The sequence below is a fragment of the Urocitellus parryii genome, chromosome 3 (assembly GCF_045843805.1).
Source record: "Urocitellus parryii isolate mUroPar1 chromosome 3, mUroPar1.hap1, whole genome shotgun sequence".
NCBI lineage: Eukaryota > Metazoa > Chordata > Mammalia > Rodentia > Sciuridae > Urocitellus > Urocitellus parryii.
This window is the reverse complement of record NC_135533.1, coordinates 138,662,684-138,682,092: the sequence shown is the minus strand read 5'-3', so window position 1 is coordinate 138,682,092 and position 19,409 is coordinate 138,662,684. Positions and strand designations below refer to the sequence as shown.

The 19,409-nt window shown below is 55.9% G+C and overlaps 1 protein-coding gene across 1 annotated transcript in view; it reads right to left on the bottom strand.

Annotated features, from left to right (window-relative positions):
- Positions 1–19,409, bottom strand: part of Ksr2 (kinase suppressor of ras 2) — a 340,405-nt gene that overhangs the window by 31,572 nt on the left and 289,424 nt on the right. Inside the window, exons 13-14 of the mRNA XM_026386144.2 lie at positions 18,218–18,266; positions 16,329–16,696 (exon numbers count right to left, since the gene is read on the bottom strand). Coding sequence (XP_026241929.2) covers positions 16,329–16,696; positions 18,218–18,266 — 417 coding nt within the window. The remainder of the gene's footprint in view (positions 1–16,328; positions 16,697–18,217; positions 18,267–19,409) is intronic.

Below are 19,409 nucleotides of genomic sequence, written 5' to 3'. Positions count from 1 at the left end.
GTCTGATGATGGGTAGGCACACGGGGCCCACTCAGGCCACAGTGGGGGGGCTTCCTGCAGAGGTGCGGGAGGGGAGGGGGAGAGCCTGGCCAGAGACTCGCTTAGACATAGCCCCGTACAACTGGCCTGCAGGAGGCTTGGGGAGCCCTCCGCTGCTCTCGGGGCGTCCAAGGGGCCCGTCTTTGTGACCTCTGGCTGGGCTGCCCGTGCTCCTCACAGCAGCAGAATGACCGTGGGACTCAAGAGGGAGATCCCACACCCCCACTCACCCGCCCCAGGGGAGCCCCCCCAAGGGTTTCCCATGGCGGAGCCACGTCACCCGGGCCCCTGCCGACTGCTCTGTCTCCTGAGAGGGGACAGAGGTTCACAGCCTCTGGTCAGGTGATCTCCGGAGTGACACAGAACATCGGGGCAGCACCCAAACCAGGGCGACGTAACTGCCAGAACTCCTGTCCCCGTGGGGTGTGACAGCCAGGGAGCTGGCAACGGTTCCAAAGGAAGGCACGAGACCAGTCTGTCTTCAGACAGACAGACAGACAAGGAAGGCCACGTCTCAGGGAGTCACAGCAAAGCCAACACAGACACTCCCTGTGGCGGAGGAGCCAAAACTCCAGAGTGTTCTAGGAGCTCTGTGTAGTACCTGGCGGCCAGCACCCATGCGTTCACCCAATCTACAGATAAGTACTGAGTGCTGAGTACCTCTAATGTCAAGGATGTTGCTGATAGTAAAGGAGCGAGCCAAGTACGGCCGGTGCCCTCCGGGGCTCTCATTCTAGTTGAGGCCGAAAATTCAAAAGAAACAAATAAAAATGGAATCGATTGCCAATGACAACAATGATGACCAATGCTTAGTGCTCCAGGTTTCCCGAAGCATCGGCCTATTTCACCCATTGAATCCTGAACGACAGCCCAGGGTGGCGGGTGCTATGTTATCCTCATGTTACAGACGAGGGAGAGGGGACACAGAGAGGGTCAGTAACTTGCCCAAGGAGACTCAGCTCAGTGGGGGAGAAAAGCATAGGTTTGTGCATGCCTCGGAGAAAACAACAAAAACTACAGTTCAAAGAGTCCCAGCTGTTCGCTGACCCACCCTGTGAGCATCTTTGGGGACACTGCCATCTTCAGTCCTCCAGGTAATCCTGTGAGATAGGTGGGAATTCTCATCCTCTTTTGACAAGGAGGAAACCGAGGCTCAGAGCGAGGAGGTGACCTCAAAGCGTGCTCAGGCACTTAAGTGGGGGTGAGCACGAGAAGAGAGGGGTGGGAGGGGGGTGACTTTGGTCCAGGCCTCACAGGCCAGGTGGAACCATTAAGGCGGGAAGCCCAGACTTGGATCCCTAAGAAGACCAATCCCCCAGGGTCCCTCGCTTGCAAAATGTGGATGGTCGAACTACGTAGTGGGGTTGGCAAAAGATGACCCAGAGTCATTCAAGCAGAGGTCTGGCCCTCAACGTGAGCACTGTTGTTGGCTGACCCTCACTGTTCTGGGGGACAGTGTTCTCACCGCAACTTCGGCTGTCCTTTGGAGACCTGGGGACCTCCACGGGCCACTTGTGCCTGGGATCCTCCTGGCCAGCCTAGCACAGTAAGCAATGACTGTGATGTGAGCCGCAGAGGTGGCCCACACACGGTGTGACAGGTGTCCAGGGACGTGCTTCACCTGCGCTGCCCTCCTCAGACCCCTGTGCAGGTCCCCGAGAGCTGAGCGACAGCCGACCCTTTCCCCAGGAGGAAGGACAGAGTCAGGGCCAGACCACCACCAGCGGCATTTCAGAATCTCTGTGGCTCTGACTCTGAGACAGGAGGAAAAGGCAATCGGGGTCCCGGTAGAACATTCTGGAAACTGTTCAGAGGTTCCAAGTCCGGGTTCCACAGCAGAATTACCAGGAGAGATGTTTAAAAAAGCAGAAAAAGACGCCCAGACCCCATTCCATTCCAGATCAAGAGACTCTTGGGCGTGCGGGGCAGGGCCAAGGTGTCTGAATTCCAAAGCTCCTGGGTCATCCTGACGCTGGGCCAAGGCTCAGAACCCCCGGAGAAGCCGGAACCATCCATTTTAACTCCGTGACGGAAAACAAAGAACCTCTCTCCATTTGTCATCCCCAGGAAAGATGATCTGCCCTCCCTTTTGGGCTGCAGTGAGCTGTGGACAAATCGCTTTGACCCTCAGGGTTTAAGCCACCAACTGAACCGGCCCTGGGGAGTGGTGTGGCTAGGGGCTCCCGTGCCCATTCTGCAGATGAGGAAGCAGAGCCCAAGGACTTGCCCAGGGCCATCCGGAAAGGGGAGGCCAGGTCTTCCCATCTCCAGTTCAGAGGCCTTCCTGGAACCAAGGGTCAGAGCTCTTTGGCATTTACAGAAGGCGGTGGCCATTCACCTCCCCTAAGGGACGTGGCTCAGGGCCCTGATTCAATACTGGACCCCCAAGGACACGCTCACGAGGGTTGATCAAAGGCCTTCACTATGACACTGAGCCATCAACCTAGACCCAAATGCTGAATTCAGACCGGATGGCCCCGGGGAGAGGCTGAGATGGGCTCCGTGGAGAGAACCGTTCTGAGGTCAGGTGGGGACTCCTCGCGTGGCAAGGTGGGGTCCCTCTGCCTGCAGACCGCAAACCGGAGCTGTCAGTCAGGCTGGTGGGCTGAGCCACCCGCTGTGACCTGTTGGAACCACTGATTTGCTTAGCAAACACTTTCTCTATAAATAATGGGTAAGTAAACACGGGCCTGCCATGATAAATCATCAGGAGCTGGGAGTTAATGGGGTGTGCAGTAGGCAGCGAGCGGCCTGCTTGGGTCCGTCCTCCCACCCCGCCACTGCTACCCTGGGAAATGGCGCTGAGCAGCCTCAGGGTCTACCATGTTGGCACCTTCTCCCTAAGACCCACTGCCCTGGACCACCCTCAGACGGGCCTCTGCCCCTCCATCTGTCACCCACCTCCCCGGTGGAGGACAAAGGCCACCCCCCCTTGGCATCTTCCCGGGTTCTCCGTCCCCCCTCTTCAGAACACAGTTCCACTAAGTTAGACCCAAAGGGAAGGAAACGCTGGGCACAGGTGACTCTCATCCTGGGCCTCTGCCGGGTCTTCCTTGGGGGGGGCTGTTTCCTTTTCATATCTGGGAAAGGGGCCCAGGACTCGTTCCCACAGAGGAGCCCAGTGCTGCTCCTCACCAGGACTTTCTCCTAGGGGTGTTTCCGACTGCAACCCAGGGGTGTCAGGAGGCACTGACCACAGCCTCCTGGCCCCCTGGCCTCGGTGCTGGCCCCCGGGAGTTGGCTTTTATGATGCTGCACCATCTGTCTGCATCATGTCCCAGGAGGAGAGCTCCGAATTCTCCCCTGTAGTACTGGCAGTGCCTCATGGAAGGTCTCCATAGCTATTTGCTGAATGGCTAGATTAATGGGTGAGTGGGTGAGTGGGTGGGAGGATGGGTGGGTGGGTTAACGGTGGGTGGATGGACAGATGGATGGATGGGCAGATGGATGGACAGATGGATGGATGGATGGATGGATGGATGGATGGATGGATGGACAGATGGATGGATGGACAGTTGGATGGACAGATGGATAGATGGATGGATGGATAGGAGGATAGACGGGTAGATGGACAGATGGATGGGAGGATAGATGGGTAGATGGATGGATGGGAGGATAGATGGGTGGGTGGATGGATGGATAGGAGGATAGATGGGTGGATGGATGGATGGATGGGAGGATAGATGGGTGGGTGGATGGATGGGTGGGAGGATAGATGGGTGGATGGATGGATGGATGGGAGGATAGATGGGTGGGTGGATGGATGGGTGGGAGGATAGATGGGTGGATGGATGGATGGGTGGGAGGATAGATGGGTGGATGGATGGATGGATGGATGGGAAGATGGATGGATAGATGGACAGGTGGATGGATGGAAGTAAATGGACAGGTAAATATGGATGGATAGATGGATATGTAGACGGACAGATGATGGACAGATGGATGAAGGGATAAATAGGTGGATGGATGAATGGATAGATAGGTGGGTGGATGGATGGACAAATAATGGATGGATGGATGGGAGGGTGGATTGAATGAATGGATAGAGGTAAATGGGTGAATACTGGATGGAAGAATGGATGGATGGATGGATGGAGGAAAGTGGGTAGATATTGGATGGATGGATGGATGGGTAGGTGGATTAATGGTGCTTGAATAGATGGATGGGTGGGTGGATACTGGGTGGACGGATGGGTCAATGGACAACATGATCTTAAGTGGACGGGGGTAGACGGGAAGGCTGGTGGAATGGTAGATGGTGGGTAAAGGGGCTGGGGGATTAGATGATAAACTGATAACGGCTGGTGGACACGTGGACAGGCGAGCAGTCACTCACTGCTAGTGGTTCAGCTGAGGTCAAACAGGCCCTGACCAGGGGGTAAACAGCCCAGCAAAGGACGAAGCCCGTGCCTCGGGATCCTTTCACAAACCCAGAGCTCGGAAGGTTAAGCTTGTGTCGGGTCACACGGTGGCAGAGGAAGAACTTGAACCCTGGGCCCGGTCCTCCCTCAGATCCCTCCAGCATACACGGGCGGGAAAGCCACCCCTCCACGAGGCAGGTGGTGTGATGAAGCCGAGGGACACCCTGGACCAACGCGGAGTTCCTACAGGCGAAGACCCCAGGTGGTGGGCCAGAGAGCGGGGCTCGGGGACAGGACAGATGATCCTGCGAGGCGCCCGGCAGCTGCCAGTTCTGAGCCCTGTCAAAGGCGGCCCTTGTCGTGATCAAGACGCCCTGACAGCCCTCGATAGTCCCCAACCCTTCCCCACAGGCGGCGGGGTTCCTTGATCCGTGCCTCTGAGTCCCGAGGGCTGCGCTAATCACCGCCCTGGGGGGGAGCTCTGAAGACGCCCGACCCCCTCCTGCCTTTGAAGGCAGCGCTCCCTCCCCTCCTTGGTGCTCCTCTGGGTCCTTTGAACACCTACAAGAAACGATGGATCCGCCTTTGAAGGGGACTCGCTGACAAACCTTTTGATTAAAAGTGGGAGCGACTCCGCAGTCCTGCGCCTCTCCGCCATCGTCAGGAGGAGGAGGGCAGGGGAGGGCGGGGAGGGGCGCCGCTTCTCCTCGCTCAGCTCAGAGCAAAGGTGGAGGCCATGCAAGAGCCTGGGCCCCAACAAGGGGACACCCTGGGGGGGTCCCCTCAATCACAACTGGAACATGGGTGACTGCCACCTGCTCACTCACCCAGAAAGTTCTCTTCACCAGGGAGGAGAAGACACCAGTCCACCCCCAGCTCCACCTTGACCCAAGGCCCCAGCGTGCCTGGTCCTTCAGAAAAGTCCAAGAGCTTAGACCAGTGGTGGACACCACGGCCCTGTTTCATTAACTGTGATTGTTACCTTCTAATTTAAAAATCCTCCCGCATTTCCTAGTCACGAGTCACTTTATAGAGTTCTTGGTCTTTTTCTGTCTCACTGGCTCCTCCCAGTCACCCAGGGAAATACACGCCGTTCTCCCCACCACAGTCACAAATGGGATATCGAGGCTCAGAGAAGTGAAGTGATTTGTCCAAGGTCACACAGCCAGCAAGGGATGAGGCTAGAACATCCGTTCAGGACATCAGATTCCATATCCAATATGCTTTCTACTACTGCATGGGACAAGAGTCATGTATTTGTGTCACCTCCGTGGGGTCCCCTAACATAGGGCCAGCAGCACTCACAGCTTGGGAAGTGGAGAGGACAAGGTTGTGCCCTGGCTGAGCCTCCCTCACCTCCCTGAGCCCCCCAGGTTCCTCATCGATAAAGTGGGGAGAGTTGGTTGAATTATGTGCATGTATGGTTTTGCCTCAATGAGACCCCCTATTCTGTGCAACTCATATGCACCAATGAAAACAGGAATCACAATCAAACATCTGCACAGTCCTCAGTGCAGGGCTGATTATGTAGTAGCTGCTCAACAAACACGGCTCCCTAATGGACATTCAGAGTGCCATTTCCCAATAAAGTCCCTGCCTGGTACTGAAAATGATTTGAATAAGCCATCGAGCTCCCTTTATTTATTTCTTTTTAGAGGACTGTGGTGGCTGAACATCAAAGGCTGGTTTTGCAGATCCTACTTCTCAGTCCCCACAGGGGTCATTCCCTGGGAGTCCATTCATTTCCACTCTCAGCACCTCCACACAGCCGTCCTGATGAACCTCAGCTCTGTCCAGCGGGGATCTGCTCCTGGGAATGGCTCTTCCGGCTGTGCCCTAACCCTCCTGATGACTGTCACTGGCGACACAGAAACAGCCCCCCAACCCTCTGGCAAGGATGCTCACCCGAACCCTAGCTCCATCCTGGAAGTGGGCACAGTGTGCCCCGGGGGTGACAGGCTGGGTGGGGTGACAGGCTGGGCTGTGAGATGTGACCAGGCGGGTGGACAGAGGAAGCCCATGCCGTGGTGGAACCAGAGGCCAACACGGCGTCCTGGATGCAAGAGATCCCACCACATCTCATCTGTCCCCGGAATTGCTGATGGTCCCCTTCTGGACGGCTGACCGTCCCAGGCTCCCAGGGTGCCCCTCTCCTGGCCCAGTGCTGGGTGCCCAGACCTGCAGCCCCCACATCCCCTGGGATGAGGGTGACAAACCATCCACCTGAAGTCCCCAGCCCCAGCACAGACCTGCTGAATCAGAAACTGGGCAGAGAGGGACGGGGAGGTATCTTCAGGAACCTTCCGGGGATTCTGGTGCCAATCAAGGGTGGGAACCCGAGGCTTGTGACACCGTGGGCACCGTGGGCTGCCAGTCTTGGCTCCCTGTCTGGGGCTCGTCTCTGCACGGTGATGAATCTAGATGCCACCTTAACATGTCCCTTGACAGACTCAGGAGCACCTCGTCCCCAACGTCCCCAACCAGCCCTCTGGACCTTGTCCCCAAGCCTGATGTGGTCGGGGAAGCTCTTCCCCAGCATCGCCAGCACCGGGGTCCCGTCTCCCCGTTCCTCCCCGGCCACCATCCACGGTAGCTTCCCCTTGTCCTTGGATTCCTGTGACACTGGGAGGCCAGACATGGGACACTGGGCTGAAGGAAACTCTGGGCAATGAAGACATCCAGGGAATGGAAGAAACAAACATCGGATCCCCGTTCTCTTCAAAGAGAGCCTCGCCTGGCGTTTCTGAGTTGGCTGAAAATCAGGGCACCCACTGTCCGTCTGGGGGCAGCCGATGTCTGTCCCTCTGTCTCCCGATGTCCCTCCATCTCTCGATCCCCTTCTTATTCTACAGTGGAAGATCTATGCTCCCGATGCATAGATTAATATGCTATTGATCTCCCTCCTGCCGGTCGTTATCAAGATTTATCTATTCCCAGGGCTCCTCATTGATTGGGGAAAGCAAGATCCCCAGTGGCCGATCAATCCTGATACACTCCGTGACAAAGAGTCAATAGTTATTTATTATTTGATTTATGGGCTTCATTATCTTAAACACCATCAGACAGGGGACAAAGCAAAAGTTGAGCAGTGACAAAGCCACAGGAGCAGGGTTGGGGACACAGCAAATCAAACCCCAGGGCCCAGCAGGTCCCCAGACCAGCGGGAACCTCGATCTTGCACCTTTCCCTTGCTCCCTATTCTCACCGCCGTGGAGCGTGTGGCAGGGAGAAGGAGGGGAGGGGACAGTGCTGGGATTTCCATTGGCACCTGCTGCCAAGCAACAGGTCACGGGTCAGGGAGGTTTGGTGGTGAGGACCGGGAACTTGACATGGAGAGAGGTCAATCTTTGACCTCTTTAGCGGGGAAGAGTAGTAGAGGGCCCCAGGTTGTCCGTAGGGCATGAGAAAGAATGACAGATTCAGGCCAGAAGCAGTGGCTCACGCCAGTGATCCCAGCGGCTGGGGAGGCTGAGGCAGGAGGATGACAAGTTGAAGGCCAGCCTCAGCAACTTAGTGAGGCTCTAAGTAACTTTTATATATAAAGGGCTGGGGATGTGGCTCAGTGGTTAAGTGTCCCTGGGTTGAATCCCCGGTACCAAAAGAAGAAGAAAGAGTGGCAGATTCAGGCAGGGCTGAGGAGGGAAGGAGATAAGCTGGCTTGACACAGCCTCCAGCGGGAATCAGACAGTCCCGGGTTCCAATCCCGTCCTCCCTAGCTCACGACCTCGACCTCGGGCAAAGCTGTGATTAAGGCTGGTTTCCCTGCCATTTGACGTTCCTGTCTCTTGCAGGGATCTAACAGGTCTCTGAAGTGGGTGTCCTCAACTCCCCCAGGACAGAGAGGAGACAGACGAGGCTGTTGGTCACGACTCCGCCTCTCCCCTCAAGCTACTACCCAGGCCTGATGTGCCCACACCCTCGCGGCCGGCTATTTTAACTGCAGTAAATAGTGAGGCTGCTGAAGTCGCCTGTTCCCAGAGGACGGTGGCTCACAGCTGCAGCCCGGAGGGGCCTGGCCACACGCCTCCTAGAACGTGTGGCATTCAAACCTGCCTTTGTCCCTCCCGCTGATGTCTGATCAGGGTCCCCCCCCCACCTGTCCACACGTTGACAGGCATTGTTCTCAGCAAAGGGACTGCCCCAGAGTGGTCTTTCTAAAACGACAACCAGCCCACACCACTCTTCTGGTTGAATCCCTGGGTGGCTTCCCTCCTGCTCTTAGGAGGAAGGTTCCAGTTCCTCAGCCTGGTTCACGAGGTCCTTTACGTCATTTCTTGATGCCAGTGACTCTCAGTGTACGCATCTTACACGCCAGCTTCATAGTCTGACTCCCTTCAAACCCCCGGGCCTTTGCACATGCTGTTCCCAATCTTCTTATCCATCTGGCAATTACTTAGTTGAATAGGGGACCAGCTGGTGGTGCTGGGGATATAGAGGTGAGGCCCTTGCTCTGCTGGGTCTTCGTTCTAAGGTGGAGGAGGGAAATGGAATGTCCTAATGAGAATGAGAACCAGGGGTGTCATAAGAAGGACTTGACACGGGAAGCTGCCCAGAGGGAGGGACTCAGGGTGGGTTTCCTGAGTCCACATCCTTCTGGAGGCCTCATTGTCCCCACGGCTTCTCCCCAGTCCCTCCTCAGCCAGGCCACGCCGATGCAACAACATGCAGCCTCCGTCCTCGGGCGACCCTCCTCTCCTCCCAGATGACCTCAGCTTCAGATGAAGTCCGAGGCCTCAGTCAGCGCGTCCACACCGATGACTAACACTTGGTTATTTCTAGCCTCAACCTTTCGGCTCAGCTGGAGACCAGGGCAGCCAGCTCCCAGCTCAACACCTCCCCCCGGATGGCCTGGTGCTTGGTGACCTGGCCAAGTCACAAGCCAGCAGCAGAGCTGGGACGTGAATCCAGGGAGTCCCACTCCAGCCACTACCTCGGTCCCTGGATGTCACAATGCACACAGAACACCTGCTGGTCATGGCACCCCCGCAAAAACAGACTCGATCTGCTACTTGTTGCTGTCATTATTATTGTCCCAATGCCATCGTGATTATCACAGTGACTAGGAGGTACAAGGCATTGACATCTCTAGTGGCCAGGAAGCTCTGGGCTGCAAGCCTGTCCGTGTGAGGGTCAAGTTCTTACCACTGCCTTGCAAGAGACATTAGTGTTATTCCCATTTCATAGACGAGGAGACCGAGGGAATGGAGGTAAAGGAATCTGTACAGACCCACACTTACAGGGAGAGGGCTCCATACCTGTGTCCTTCAGCAAAGTCATGACAGACACTTGTTGGACGAATCTACTGTCCATAGGAGAAACAGACCCATCCAGGGTGTGTGTGCCGCAGTCCTCCCAGTCATTCGCCAAAACCGACCTCGCTTTTCTCCTGGGAATACAGTTAGCTACTTTCCACCTCCCTGACTGTTGGGCGAGGCCCAGGGACTCCAAGCCAGATGACGGCCAGAGCCCAGCCACGTGGTCCACTTGTAGGCGTGGCTCTCCCCTTCCCCTCGCTCTTTCCTCTTCCTCAGCTAGAAGCAGAGGCCTTTGAGCCTCAGTGTACAGTAGACTCCAAAGGTGGGTCTCTTCCTACAGAGAACAGCCCCCCATCATCCAGGAACACATCTGGAACTATTTCTAGATCTAGAAATCAATTCATATTCAGACACTCCATAGCTGAGGGCCTATTTGTTACAGCAGCTTCCATGACCCTGACCCATACAGAGTGTGAATCTGTATATATTCTGGGGGGAGAAAAAAAATGGATGGATAGGCTCCCCCTTGTTCATGTCGCTCTCTGTGGTTGGAGACACTGTGGGTGGATTTCATCTCCTTCTCTTTGCTGATGTGCGTTTTCGATAACAAATGAGTGATCACTCAGGCAGCCAGACCCACGATATTTGTTAAGTGCTGACAGAGGCCGCGCTGGCTAATTCAGAATCTTGGAGAGGCGAGGCCCAGGGTGACCAGCCCCGAGACCTTGAGGCCAGCAAGGCCGTGGCCCCTCCTGCGGTTGTTTACCAACAGCCGCATGACAGGGCCATGAGATGCTGATAATAATGACGATAACGACGAGTCCATTTATAGTCCTCTCTCCCCCAGTCCCAGGGCGCTTCACATCTCAGCACAATTAAAGACAGCCGCACACAAAAAGTCTTTTCAGCTGTGCTTTATAAAGGGAAAGCGATTCAGCCTTTTTGAACAAAAAAAGGAAGCCAATTCCGCTCGCTGATGGGGGGTAGTGGATCTTCATGTGCTGGGCCCCCCAACTCCTGTACGTTATATTTAGGATAATCAAACCCGTCCGAAGTGGTGGTGGTGGTGGCAGTGGGGAAAATCAGAAAGACACAAGTACCAAGTGACACACGGCGCAAGTCCACATGTCACTCAGGCCCCAAGGCCACTGTCCTGGCCTCAAGACAGGGGCCCCCACTGGCCCGTCCCATGTCCCCCCTTGGTGTGTGGTGCTGTCTGAAAGCAGGAAATCAGCAACTGATTTGGACTTGGAGATAAATAATCCATCAAGTGGCTCCCGATGTTGACTGGTTTAACTTGCTGTGCAAATGAGGCCCCGTGGGGTTTGGTTACCACCTCAGCCCCAGAGACGGGAGGGCGCACACATGCGCACACGCCCACCCCACCCAACGGGATGGGTGACTTCCACAGCCCAGCGAGGGGATGCAGGAGACATTTTAAAAAATCTTCCCGAGGGCATGGGCGAGATGCGGTCCTCCCTTCCTCTCTCCCCCCCTTGGGGTGCAGAGCTCAAGCCTCGCCATCAAAGTCAGAGGTTGACAGGACGCTCCTTCCTAAGCCTGGGAAAGTTCCAGATGGGGTTCGCTGTGCTCCCAAATGCAGGGGAACCGCCCAGGCAGCTTCCTTCCTGGACATGCAACTAGACTGACGGCTGGGATGCCCCTCGCTCCTTCCCCTGCCTGGGTCCTTCAGTGACGGGTCCCCTTGATGTGTCCCTGCCCTGCACCCAAGGAGTTTTACCACTCGGAGCCCACCAGCTCTGTGGACCGGGAGGCAGAAACCAGGCCAGCAGGGAGGCTCCGAGCATGGCTCTTATGAGAACCCTGGCTCTGGAATTCACCCATTAAAAAAATGGGAGAGAACCCTTTACAAAGTAAGAATCTTGCTTTAGTCCATTATGATAAACTCCACACCCTTTTCTTGAGTTATTGAGGCTCCACAATCATCCAGCCTCTGTGGGCCTTTTCCTACCACCCTGCCCTCCTGGCCCACTTGCTTCTTTCCGGTCCTCCATATGACTGCCTCCCTCCTGCCTCAGGGCCTTTGCACCTGCCATAGGGCAGCCCCTTCTCTGCTCCTCCTCAAATGTTTACCTCCCACCCCGCCCTCAGAAGCTTCCTCTGAGCCCTCTTCAAAGGAACGCTCCTGTCACCCCGACCTTGTCTGTGGCCTTTATGGTACTCACCACAACATTTTCCTGCCTTCTCGTCTAACCTCTACTGACCACGAGACTGTAAGGACCCAGTAGCTGCGGCCCCGTGTTCTGAGTGTCTCGCCCGCTGCCTGGACTCTCCCTGGCGGGTCTGGTCAAGGCCTGTGGCAGGCGCCTGGAGAGGGCTGCCTGGGCTCCGCTGCAGGACAGCTCACCTGCCTGGGGAGGGAGCAGGAGAGGGCTCCTCCAGAGTGGCCGGCCTCACAGGGAGCTCCTGTCACAGGTTCCCAGGGACCCACTGCACGGGGTGGGGGACGCCCATTTCTAATAGGTCCCTGCAGGAGGCGGGCCAGCGGCCCACAGGACGAGAAGCTCTGATCTAAGTCATTTTGCAATTCCAGAAAATTACCCAGGGAGTGGGACGGGCTTTTGGAGGAACCATCTATTCTGTGAGCTCCGCAGGGATCCTGGGCCAGGCCCATGCCCACAGAGTGTCCTCTGCAGGGAGACAGGGAGCAACGTACACTTCTTGGAGAGGGGGCAGCAGGAGGACGAGAATGAAACAGAGAACTGGAGGGAAACCTAGGGGACATGGGGGAGAGGGGTGTGTGTGCGTGTGCGTGTGTGTGTGTGTGCGCCTGTGCGTGTGCTTCCCAGAATTTTCAGGGCATAACAGAAATACACGAGCACCCGAAAAAAATCCAACTTATGAAACAAAACTCAGTTCTAATGACCCAGGGTTTTCCAGCTGGTGTGCGCCAAATCCTTGGGATCTTAATAAAAATGATGGAAGCTCCAGCGGGGGCTGGAGCCGTGTGCCGTGACCGAGCCCTCGGAGGGTGACGGGGAATGTCACAGGGGGAACCCATTCCCCGCAGCCAGGCCTGACGGTGCCTGACCAGCATTCAGAGGCTCCCTCGCTCCATGCCAAGTGCTGCCAGTTACCTGTTCCATGAACTGGGCAAGGGTTCCTGTTGTCCCTCCGGCCTCCGTGTTCTCGTCTGTGAAGTGGGCACAGTGATCAACAGGCGCACGTGGCCGTGCCCAGCTTGAAGTACAGCACTTGTCACCGAAGGCCAGTGGCATCGGCTGCTTTCCCACCCTGCTTAGGGGTGCTCTGTGCTCTTCCCTGAACCAGGGAAATGACTTCCACTAAGGGGTGGGGCCAGGCCATGGTCACTTGTCAGAAGAGGCAGCAGGTGAGGGCTCCGTCTTCTTCTCTCGAGGGCTGGGGCAGAGGGCAACAAGGGCCCCGTTTCCTCAGCCTCCCTGGGAAGAAGGGCTGGGTCCATCTCCCTAGAGCCAACCTCAGGGGCGACCAGGCTGGAGCTGGGTTAAAAGGCTCCGCTTACAGACAGACTTGATTGCTCTGGCCTCAGGTCAGGTGCCAGGAACGGACCACAGGCAGGTCCCAGGCACATGCATTTTGAAAGGCCTGAGGTCCCAAGAGACCACCCCGTGGGAAGCACTGGCCCCCGGAGCTGTTCCCTTGGCTTTGTGAGTGGCAGCACATCCTCAGAGTCGGAACCAACCCCCCTCCACAGACAGCTGCTGCCACCTGCTCATTTTACAGATGAGGAAACTGAGGCCCAGCAAGCCCCATCCCAGCTGGGCGGAAGTGGGGGGACGCGCTCCTTCAACGGGTTCATTATCGGCTTTCCAATTGCATTCGGGGTTTTGAACAGGAGCAATGGCCCAGACTGTCGATAGCTTGGCCATAATTCCATAATGACCCAATCGTGAAATAATGTAGCCATCCCGATGCTAATTGTATTTGTGGATAAAGTGATTGGGTAACTAGCTGGTTGTTACTCATCCCCCAGAGCCATGCATATCGCATTACCAGGACGCTAATCTTAGAAATACTCGTTAACTTTGATGATAATTACTAAGTAATTGGCTAGAATATGCTATTGTGAATTTATCTGGAATATGCCAGGTAATTATCTGGTTTTATGCTCCCTGTAAAATAAAACCGGGATCTTCAGAATTATTCTAGTCGGTTGGCTACGGTCCAACCATCGACCCCTGCCAGTCCATCCTGCGAAAGTGCAAGTGATTAATCAAATTACTCAAATATTTAGTTTCCAATCGAATATTCAGATGCGGATTCTGGATGGTCAACAAGTGGACGCGGCGCTGGACGGGGTTGGGGGGGGCACGTGGAGCCCCTCCCGAAGAGAAATATCTACCCAACACAATGATATGGAATAAACGCCACCTCTTTGGGGCTCATCTGGCAATCCTCACACAAAATAGCAAAACACTTCAGAGACCAATTACATGTCCCAAAGCTGCCGAGTCTTTATCTCGGTGCCAGGAAAAGGCTGGGCTATTTGTGAAATCTGTAGGTAGTTATGGGGCCTGGGGAGGGGGCTCAGAATTTTGTGCATAATAGGAGAGGGGGCCGCCGATGCAGCTGGCTGGCGGGGTGAGCGACACATTTCCATAATGACCACTCGGTTTTTTTCAAGGGTGGCTGCTAACTGGGTCCATCCACTGCCCATGAGCCAGACGCTGGGGAGCGGGCAAGGGAGTCAGGCAGAGAGGGGGGGGTAACAGGTCTCCACGGATAATCCTCAAAAAGTAAGAGAAGAGGCAGGAGGTCCTTCGAAGGGTCAAGAAGAGGAGGCACAAGTTTCTAATTTGGGGGTAGGAAAAAACAAAAGTAGGGCCAGGCGGATTGGTGCCTGCCTGTCATCCCAGCAGCTCAGGAGGCTGAGGCAGGAGGATGGAGAGTTCCAAGCCAGCCTCAGCAACTCAGTGAGGCCCTAAGCCACTCAGAGAGACCCTGTCTCTAAATAAAATATGAAAATGGGCTGGGGATGTGGCTCAGTGGTTGAGCGCCCCTCGAGTAGGGTTAACAGAAGTGGAAGAGCTGAGCAAGAGAAAGTGGGGTTACTGAAAGTGGGAAGAAGATGGGGGGCAAGACCACCTTTCAGCCAAATTTGTGCATCCTGAGTGAGGAGTCCCTGCCTCCTGCTGAGAGGACAGAACACCTCCCAGAGAAGAGGGGACAGAGGGAGCCCAGGGTCCTGCTGCCGAAGATGGCACAACCAGCCACCGGTTGTCCCTACAGATCCTTCTGTTCAGAGGTCCAGTCTGCTTCTCTGCCCCTTGAATCTGGTGACCACAGGGGTCGCTCTGGCCAGTGGATGTCAGCGAAGACGTCCCAAGCAGAGGCGTGATCACACGCTGCGTGCCAGGCCTTGACCCCGTGCTGTGCTCGGGGACTTGAGGACATCCTAGAAGAAACCTGAACCAGGTCGCTGGGGGTCAGAGGCCACATGGAGCAGGACGGAGGCACCTGTGGATGGTCTGTCCACCGCCAGACAAATGAGTGAGTGCCTCCAGGATGGACCAGGCCTCCGTCCATCTGCCAGCTGACCACAGCCAACGGTGTGGCCACAGTCACGGAGCCTGGTCCAGCCCAGAACTGCCCGCAGGATTGGGAAGCCCCAAGGTAACGGAGCTCACACCGCCTGATCACCGTGGCTCAGCCCTGACTGAGGGATGACCACAGAGTCACCTCTGTCCTGGGGAGGGTGACAGCCACCATTTTTCCTGGTTTAAGGAAGGCAGAGGGATCTCCAGTCCCCCACAAGCACTTTCCGTTCGACACCCTGGCTCCCGTCAACCACGGCCTGCACCATCAGCAGTGACAATCCCCAAGGCCTCCTGAGCGGCCTGGGACCCTGCCCAAAAGGAGACTTCTGCCCTGGGATCCCGTCACCTGAGGTCTTCTGATGTAATAAGGGAGCAGAGCCAAAGTCAAAATCCCACCAAAGGACTGTTTCACAACTGTTCCCAGGAAACCAGAGCTGATCTTTTCCCATGGCCTGCCTCACATCACCAAGTGAGGACACAGAGGGAGAAAGAGTCCCCAAAGTCCCTGTCATCTGACATTCTGTTACTGTTAATTCTCCACCCACGACCTCTCCCATGTCCACAGACCACGGACCCTGGAAATTCATAAGGGTGACGGTGAAGATCAGAAAGACTCTGAGATGGCCAAGGAAGCCACAGTCACACCCACAGAGCCTCCGCTCAGAAATTAGGAAGCTACAGCCCATGGGCCAAACCCAGCCCACCACCTGGTTTTGTAAATAAAGTTTTATTGGAACACAGCCCTGCAAATTCGTGCACACCTTGACGGCGGCTTAGGCACTAGCGCAGACCTAAACAGCTGCTCCAGAAACTGTGTGCCTGCAAAGAGCCAAGTATTGACTCCTAGACCCTCTGTAGAAAAAGTTGGCCTGGTTTAGGGTCACCCCCTCACTTTGCATACAAGGAAAGCCAGCCTCAGGGATTCCCTACACAAAAGCTTAGAGCAGAAGGGGAATCCGACCCTGATTCTCTGACCCTCCATTCAGTCCTCACATGAGGTTTTGCTGAAGAGGTCAGCGTCACAGGTTATTTCCTGGGGACTTAAGGATTGCAAGGAAGCCGTCTTCGGCACCCCTGGACACCGCGTCTCCTGACTGCACCCGAAGGCGCGGTGGCAGCCGGAGGGGACTGACCTGGTGATGATGGCCAGGTGCGGCGGGCTCATGCAGGCACCCATGAAAAGGACCACGTTCTCGTGGCGCGTCTGCCTGTAGGCCATCACCTCCCGCTTGAAGGCCTTGAGCTGGTCCTCGTTGTCCCTCTCGATGTCGATCAGCCGGATGGCCACCTCGCCGTGCCAGCGGCCGTGGTACACCTGCCCGAAGCGGCCCTTCCCGATGAGCTCACCGATCTCCAGCTGCTCGAAGGGGATGTCCCACTCCTGCAGGAACATGCTGGTCTGGCTGGCCTTGCGCGGGAAGCTCCGGGCCGAGAGGAGGGACAGGTTCATCTCCTCGAAGTCGTCTTCCGACTCCTCGGCTTCGTCGCGGCCCTCTTCATTCTGTGGCCGGAGGCGGGGAGAAGGTCAGAGCCACTGCTGCCACCACGGCCACCACCCCACCCTCCCTCGGGGTCCCCAGGGGGTCTGGACACATGGCATCTCCATGTGGCTGCTGCAGACGTGGCTCTGTGTCACCAGGTGGCTTAGGTCCAGAATCACACGACAAAGGAGATCCCGAGAGGCAGATCCGAGAGCCCCGCTCTGGTGCTGGGGGCAGGGGACACCAGGGAGAGGAATGTGAGGGGACCAGGCCTTCCGGTTTGCTGAGACCTCTGCGGTTCTAGCCCTGAGGAACGCGGGAGGGGACAGAGCCCCAGGGCAGAGGCCCCAGGCTCCAGTAGCAGGAAGGAGCCTGGCATTTGTCCTGTGAATAGACGGGGCTTAACAGTCAGACCGAGTGAGCTGGCTGCTGGGCTCTGTGTGGCCTTGGGGGAGTTGCTCAACTTCTCTGGGCCCTTTCTTCCTTGGAAAGTGGAAGGGATGAAATCTGCCCTGGGGGGTGGGGAAGGTTTCAATGAGATGGAGAGCGGCTAAGCTCTTTGCACGGACCTGAGCCCCTGTACCCAACACCAGCTCGGAGCCCAGAGAAAATACAGATTCCTGGGCCCCATCCAGATCTATGGAGTCAAAATATCAGCAGACCAGGGACTGGAATCTGTGTCATGACCTGGCATGTCAACCTGACGAGGATGCTCAGATGTGACCGTCTCCGAATTTAGCCACTCAAGGTTCTGGGACCCACCTGCCCAGGCTGCTTTTTTGCGGTGCCTGGGGCTTTGGGAGGCTGCGACTCCTGGATCCTTTGGCTGCAAGGTGGGAATGTGTCCAGGCCAGTAGGGACTTCCAGGGGCCCTGGGACCTCATAAGACCACCTGAGAGAATGGCCACTTAACTGGGTATGATCTTCTTGACCCCAAATACCCGAGAAGCTGCCCTCTTTGGCCTGATGAGGACAATTAGCACAGGTCATGTGTCTTCTCCCGTGACCATTTCCGAGCGACCATATGGTCCCCCCAAAGGACCTGATTTTCCCTGGAAACCCTGCTTCTGTGCCTTTAAGTTCAGGACACACTAGCAGAGTCAAGGGACGGGACTCCACGGTTCTCACCAAGGGACATTCTATTTATGCCTTCAGAACAAATAAAATTTCCGGGCAGGCGGAGAGGAGCCCCAGAACATTCCCAATGGCCTGCCAAGCCCAGTATCCCCGGCCCCCCCACGTCCCCCCACTATGTATTCTTTGGAAGGCAGCGGGGCACATCCCCCTTGGTACCCACCCTGCCCTGGGCTAATTTTTCAACTAAGAATGCAAATCTCATGCCAATTTTCACCTTCTGCACCGTACACACCATATAACGGCCCATTAGGCTGGGTGCCGGGAGGGGCCAGCACCTGGTTATTGTCCTAGAGTGGGAACATCCATCAAGCAGCCACCGCACCCGCCTCCCACCCGCCCAGAGCCGTCCACGTCACCCAGACCCAGGTGGGCAGCCCCTGGGAAAGGCTGCTCCCGGCTCTCACCTCCGAGGTTGGCTCCACTTCAATTTGAAGTAATGGATTTCCTTCCAAGCTTGAAAGAAAGAAAAATAAAAGGGACCTTAGGTGGAACAGTGGGTGTGTGTACTCCAGCTCGCCACGGGTGAAGTGTCCCAAGATGGACGTCCTCCCTACCAGCCTTCATCTCATGTGTCATTTCAATACTTGGTTCTGAAATCATCCATACCCGAGTCCCACAAAGGGCACAGGGACATTGTTCTCGATAGATTTTTCTGGGCTCGTTTTTCGTTATTGCTACTGAGGGGTCTCTTGATGGGATGGGCCCTGACTCTCAGAGGCCGGCATGTCTGCTGGGAAAGAATGAGTCTGGTCTCTAAAGTTCCCTCAGACCCAGAATCTTCTGGAAAGATCTTACTGTTCATTTGTCCATCTGCTAATCCACTCATTCATTCGTCCAACTCAAATCCTGGGCCAGGAGCAGCACTGAACCCTTAGAGGGAGACACATCAGATGGGTCTGGCTGGCTCGTGACTTTAGGGGACTTTAGGTGACTTTAGGGACGGTTCTATTCTACTGAGAGAATGAAGGCAAGTTGGTAGCAACTGTGCAGAGGGGCTTGAAGGAACAGGGGCCCAAGTGAGGTGTGGATTGAAGCAATGGAGTGTGGTGGAGACTCCAAGGAGAGAGAATTGCTGGACGTGTTTGAAATGAAACGGGGTTGGAGTTGGACCTTGTCAATTACCCAGAACTGGTGTGCGTGGAATGGATATAAGGTAACTGTGGTGGACGGGAGGAGTCAGGTGTGTGTGTGTGTGTGTGTGTGAGAGAGAGAGAGAGAGAGAGACAGAGAGAGAGAGAGAGAGAGATGCACCCGAAGGCTCCTGAGCGCAGCTGGATTCTAGGTGTGTGGGTGCTGGACTTGGGGCGCTGGGTGTGGGTTTGTGCATGTGGATCAGAGTGAGCTCTGTGCAGGAGCTGTTGTGTGTGTGTGTGTGTGTGTGTGTGTGTGTGTGTGAGAGGGAGAGAGAGAGAGAGAGAGGTGGAGTCAGGTGTGTGTGTGTGTGTGTGTGTGTGAGCTGGGTGGCCATGTTGGCATTAGGGAGGGTGTTGTGTGCTGATGGCGTAACTGGGTCTGGGCTGGGTGCAGGGACTGTTGGACAGGTAGTTTGGTGACGGAATGTGGACACAGTGTGAATTGGGACCTGTTTTCAGACTC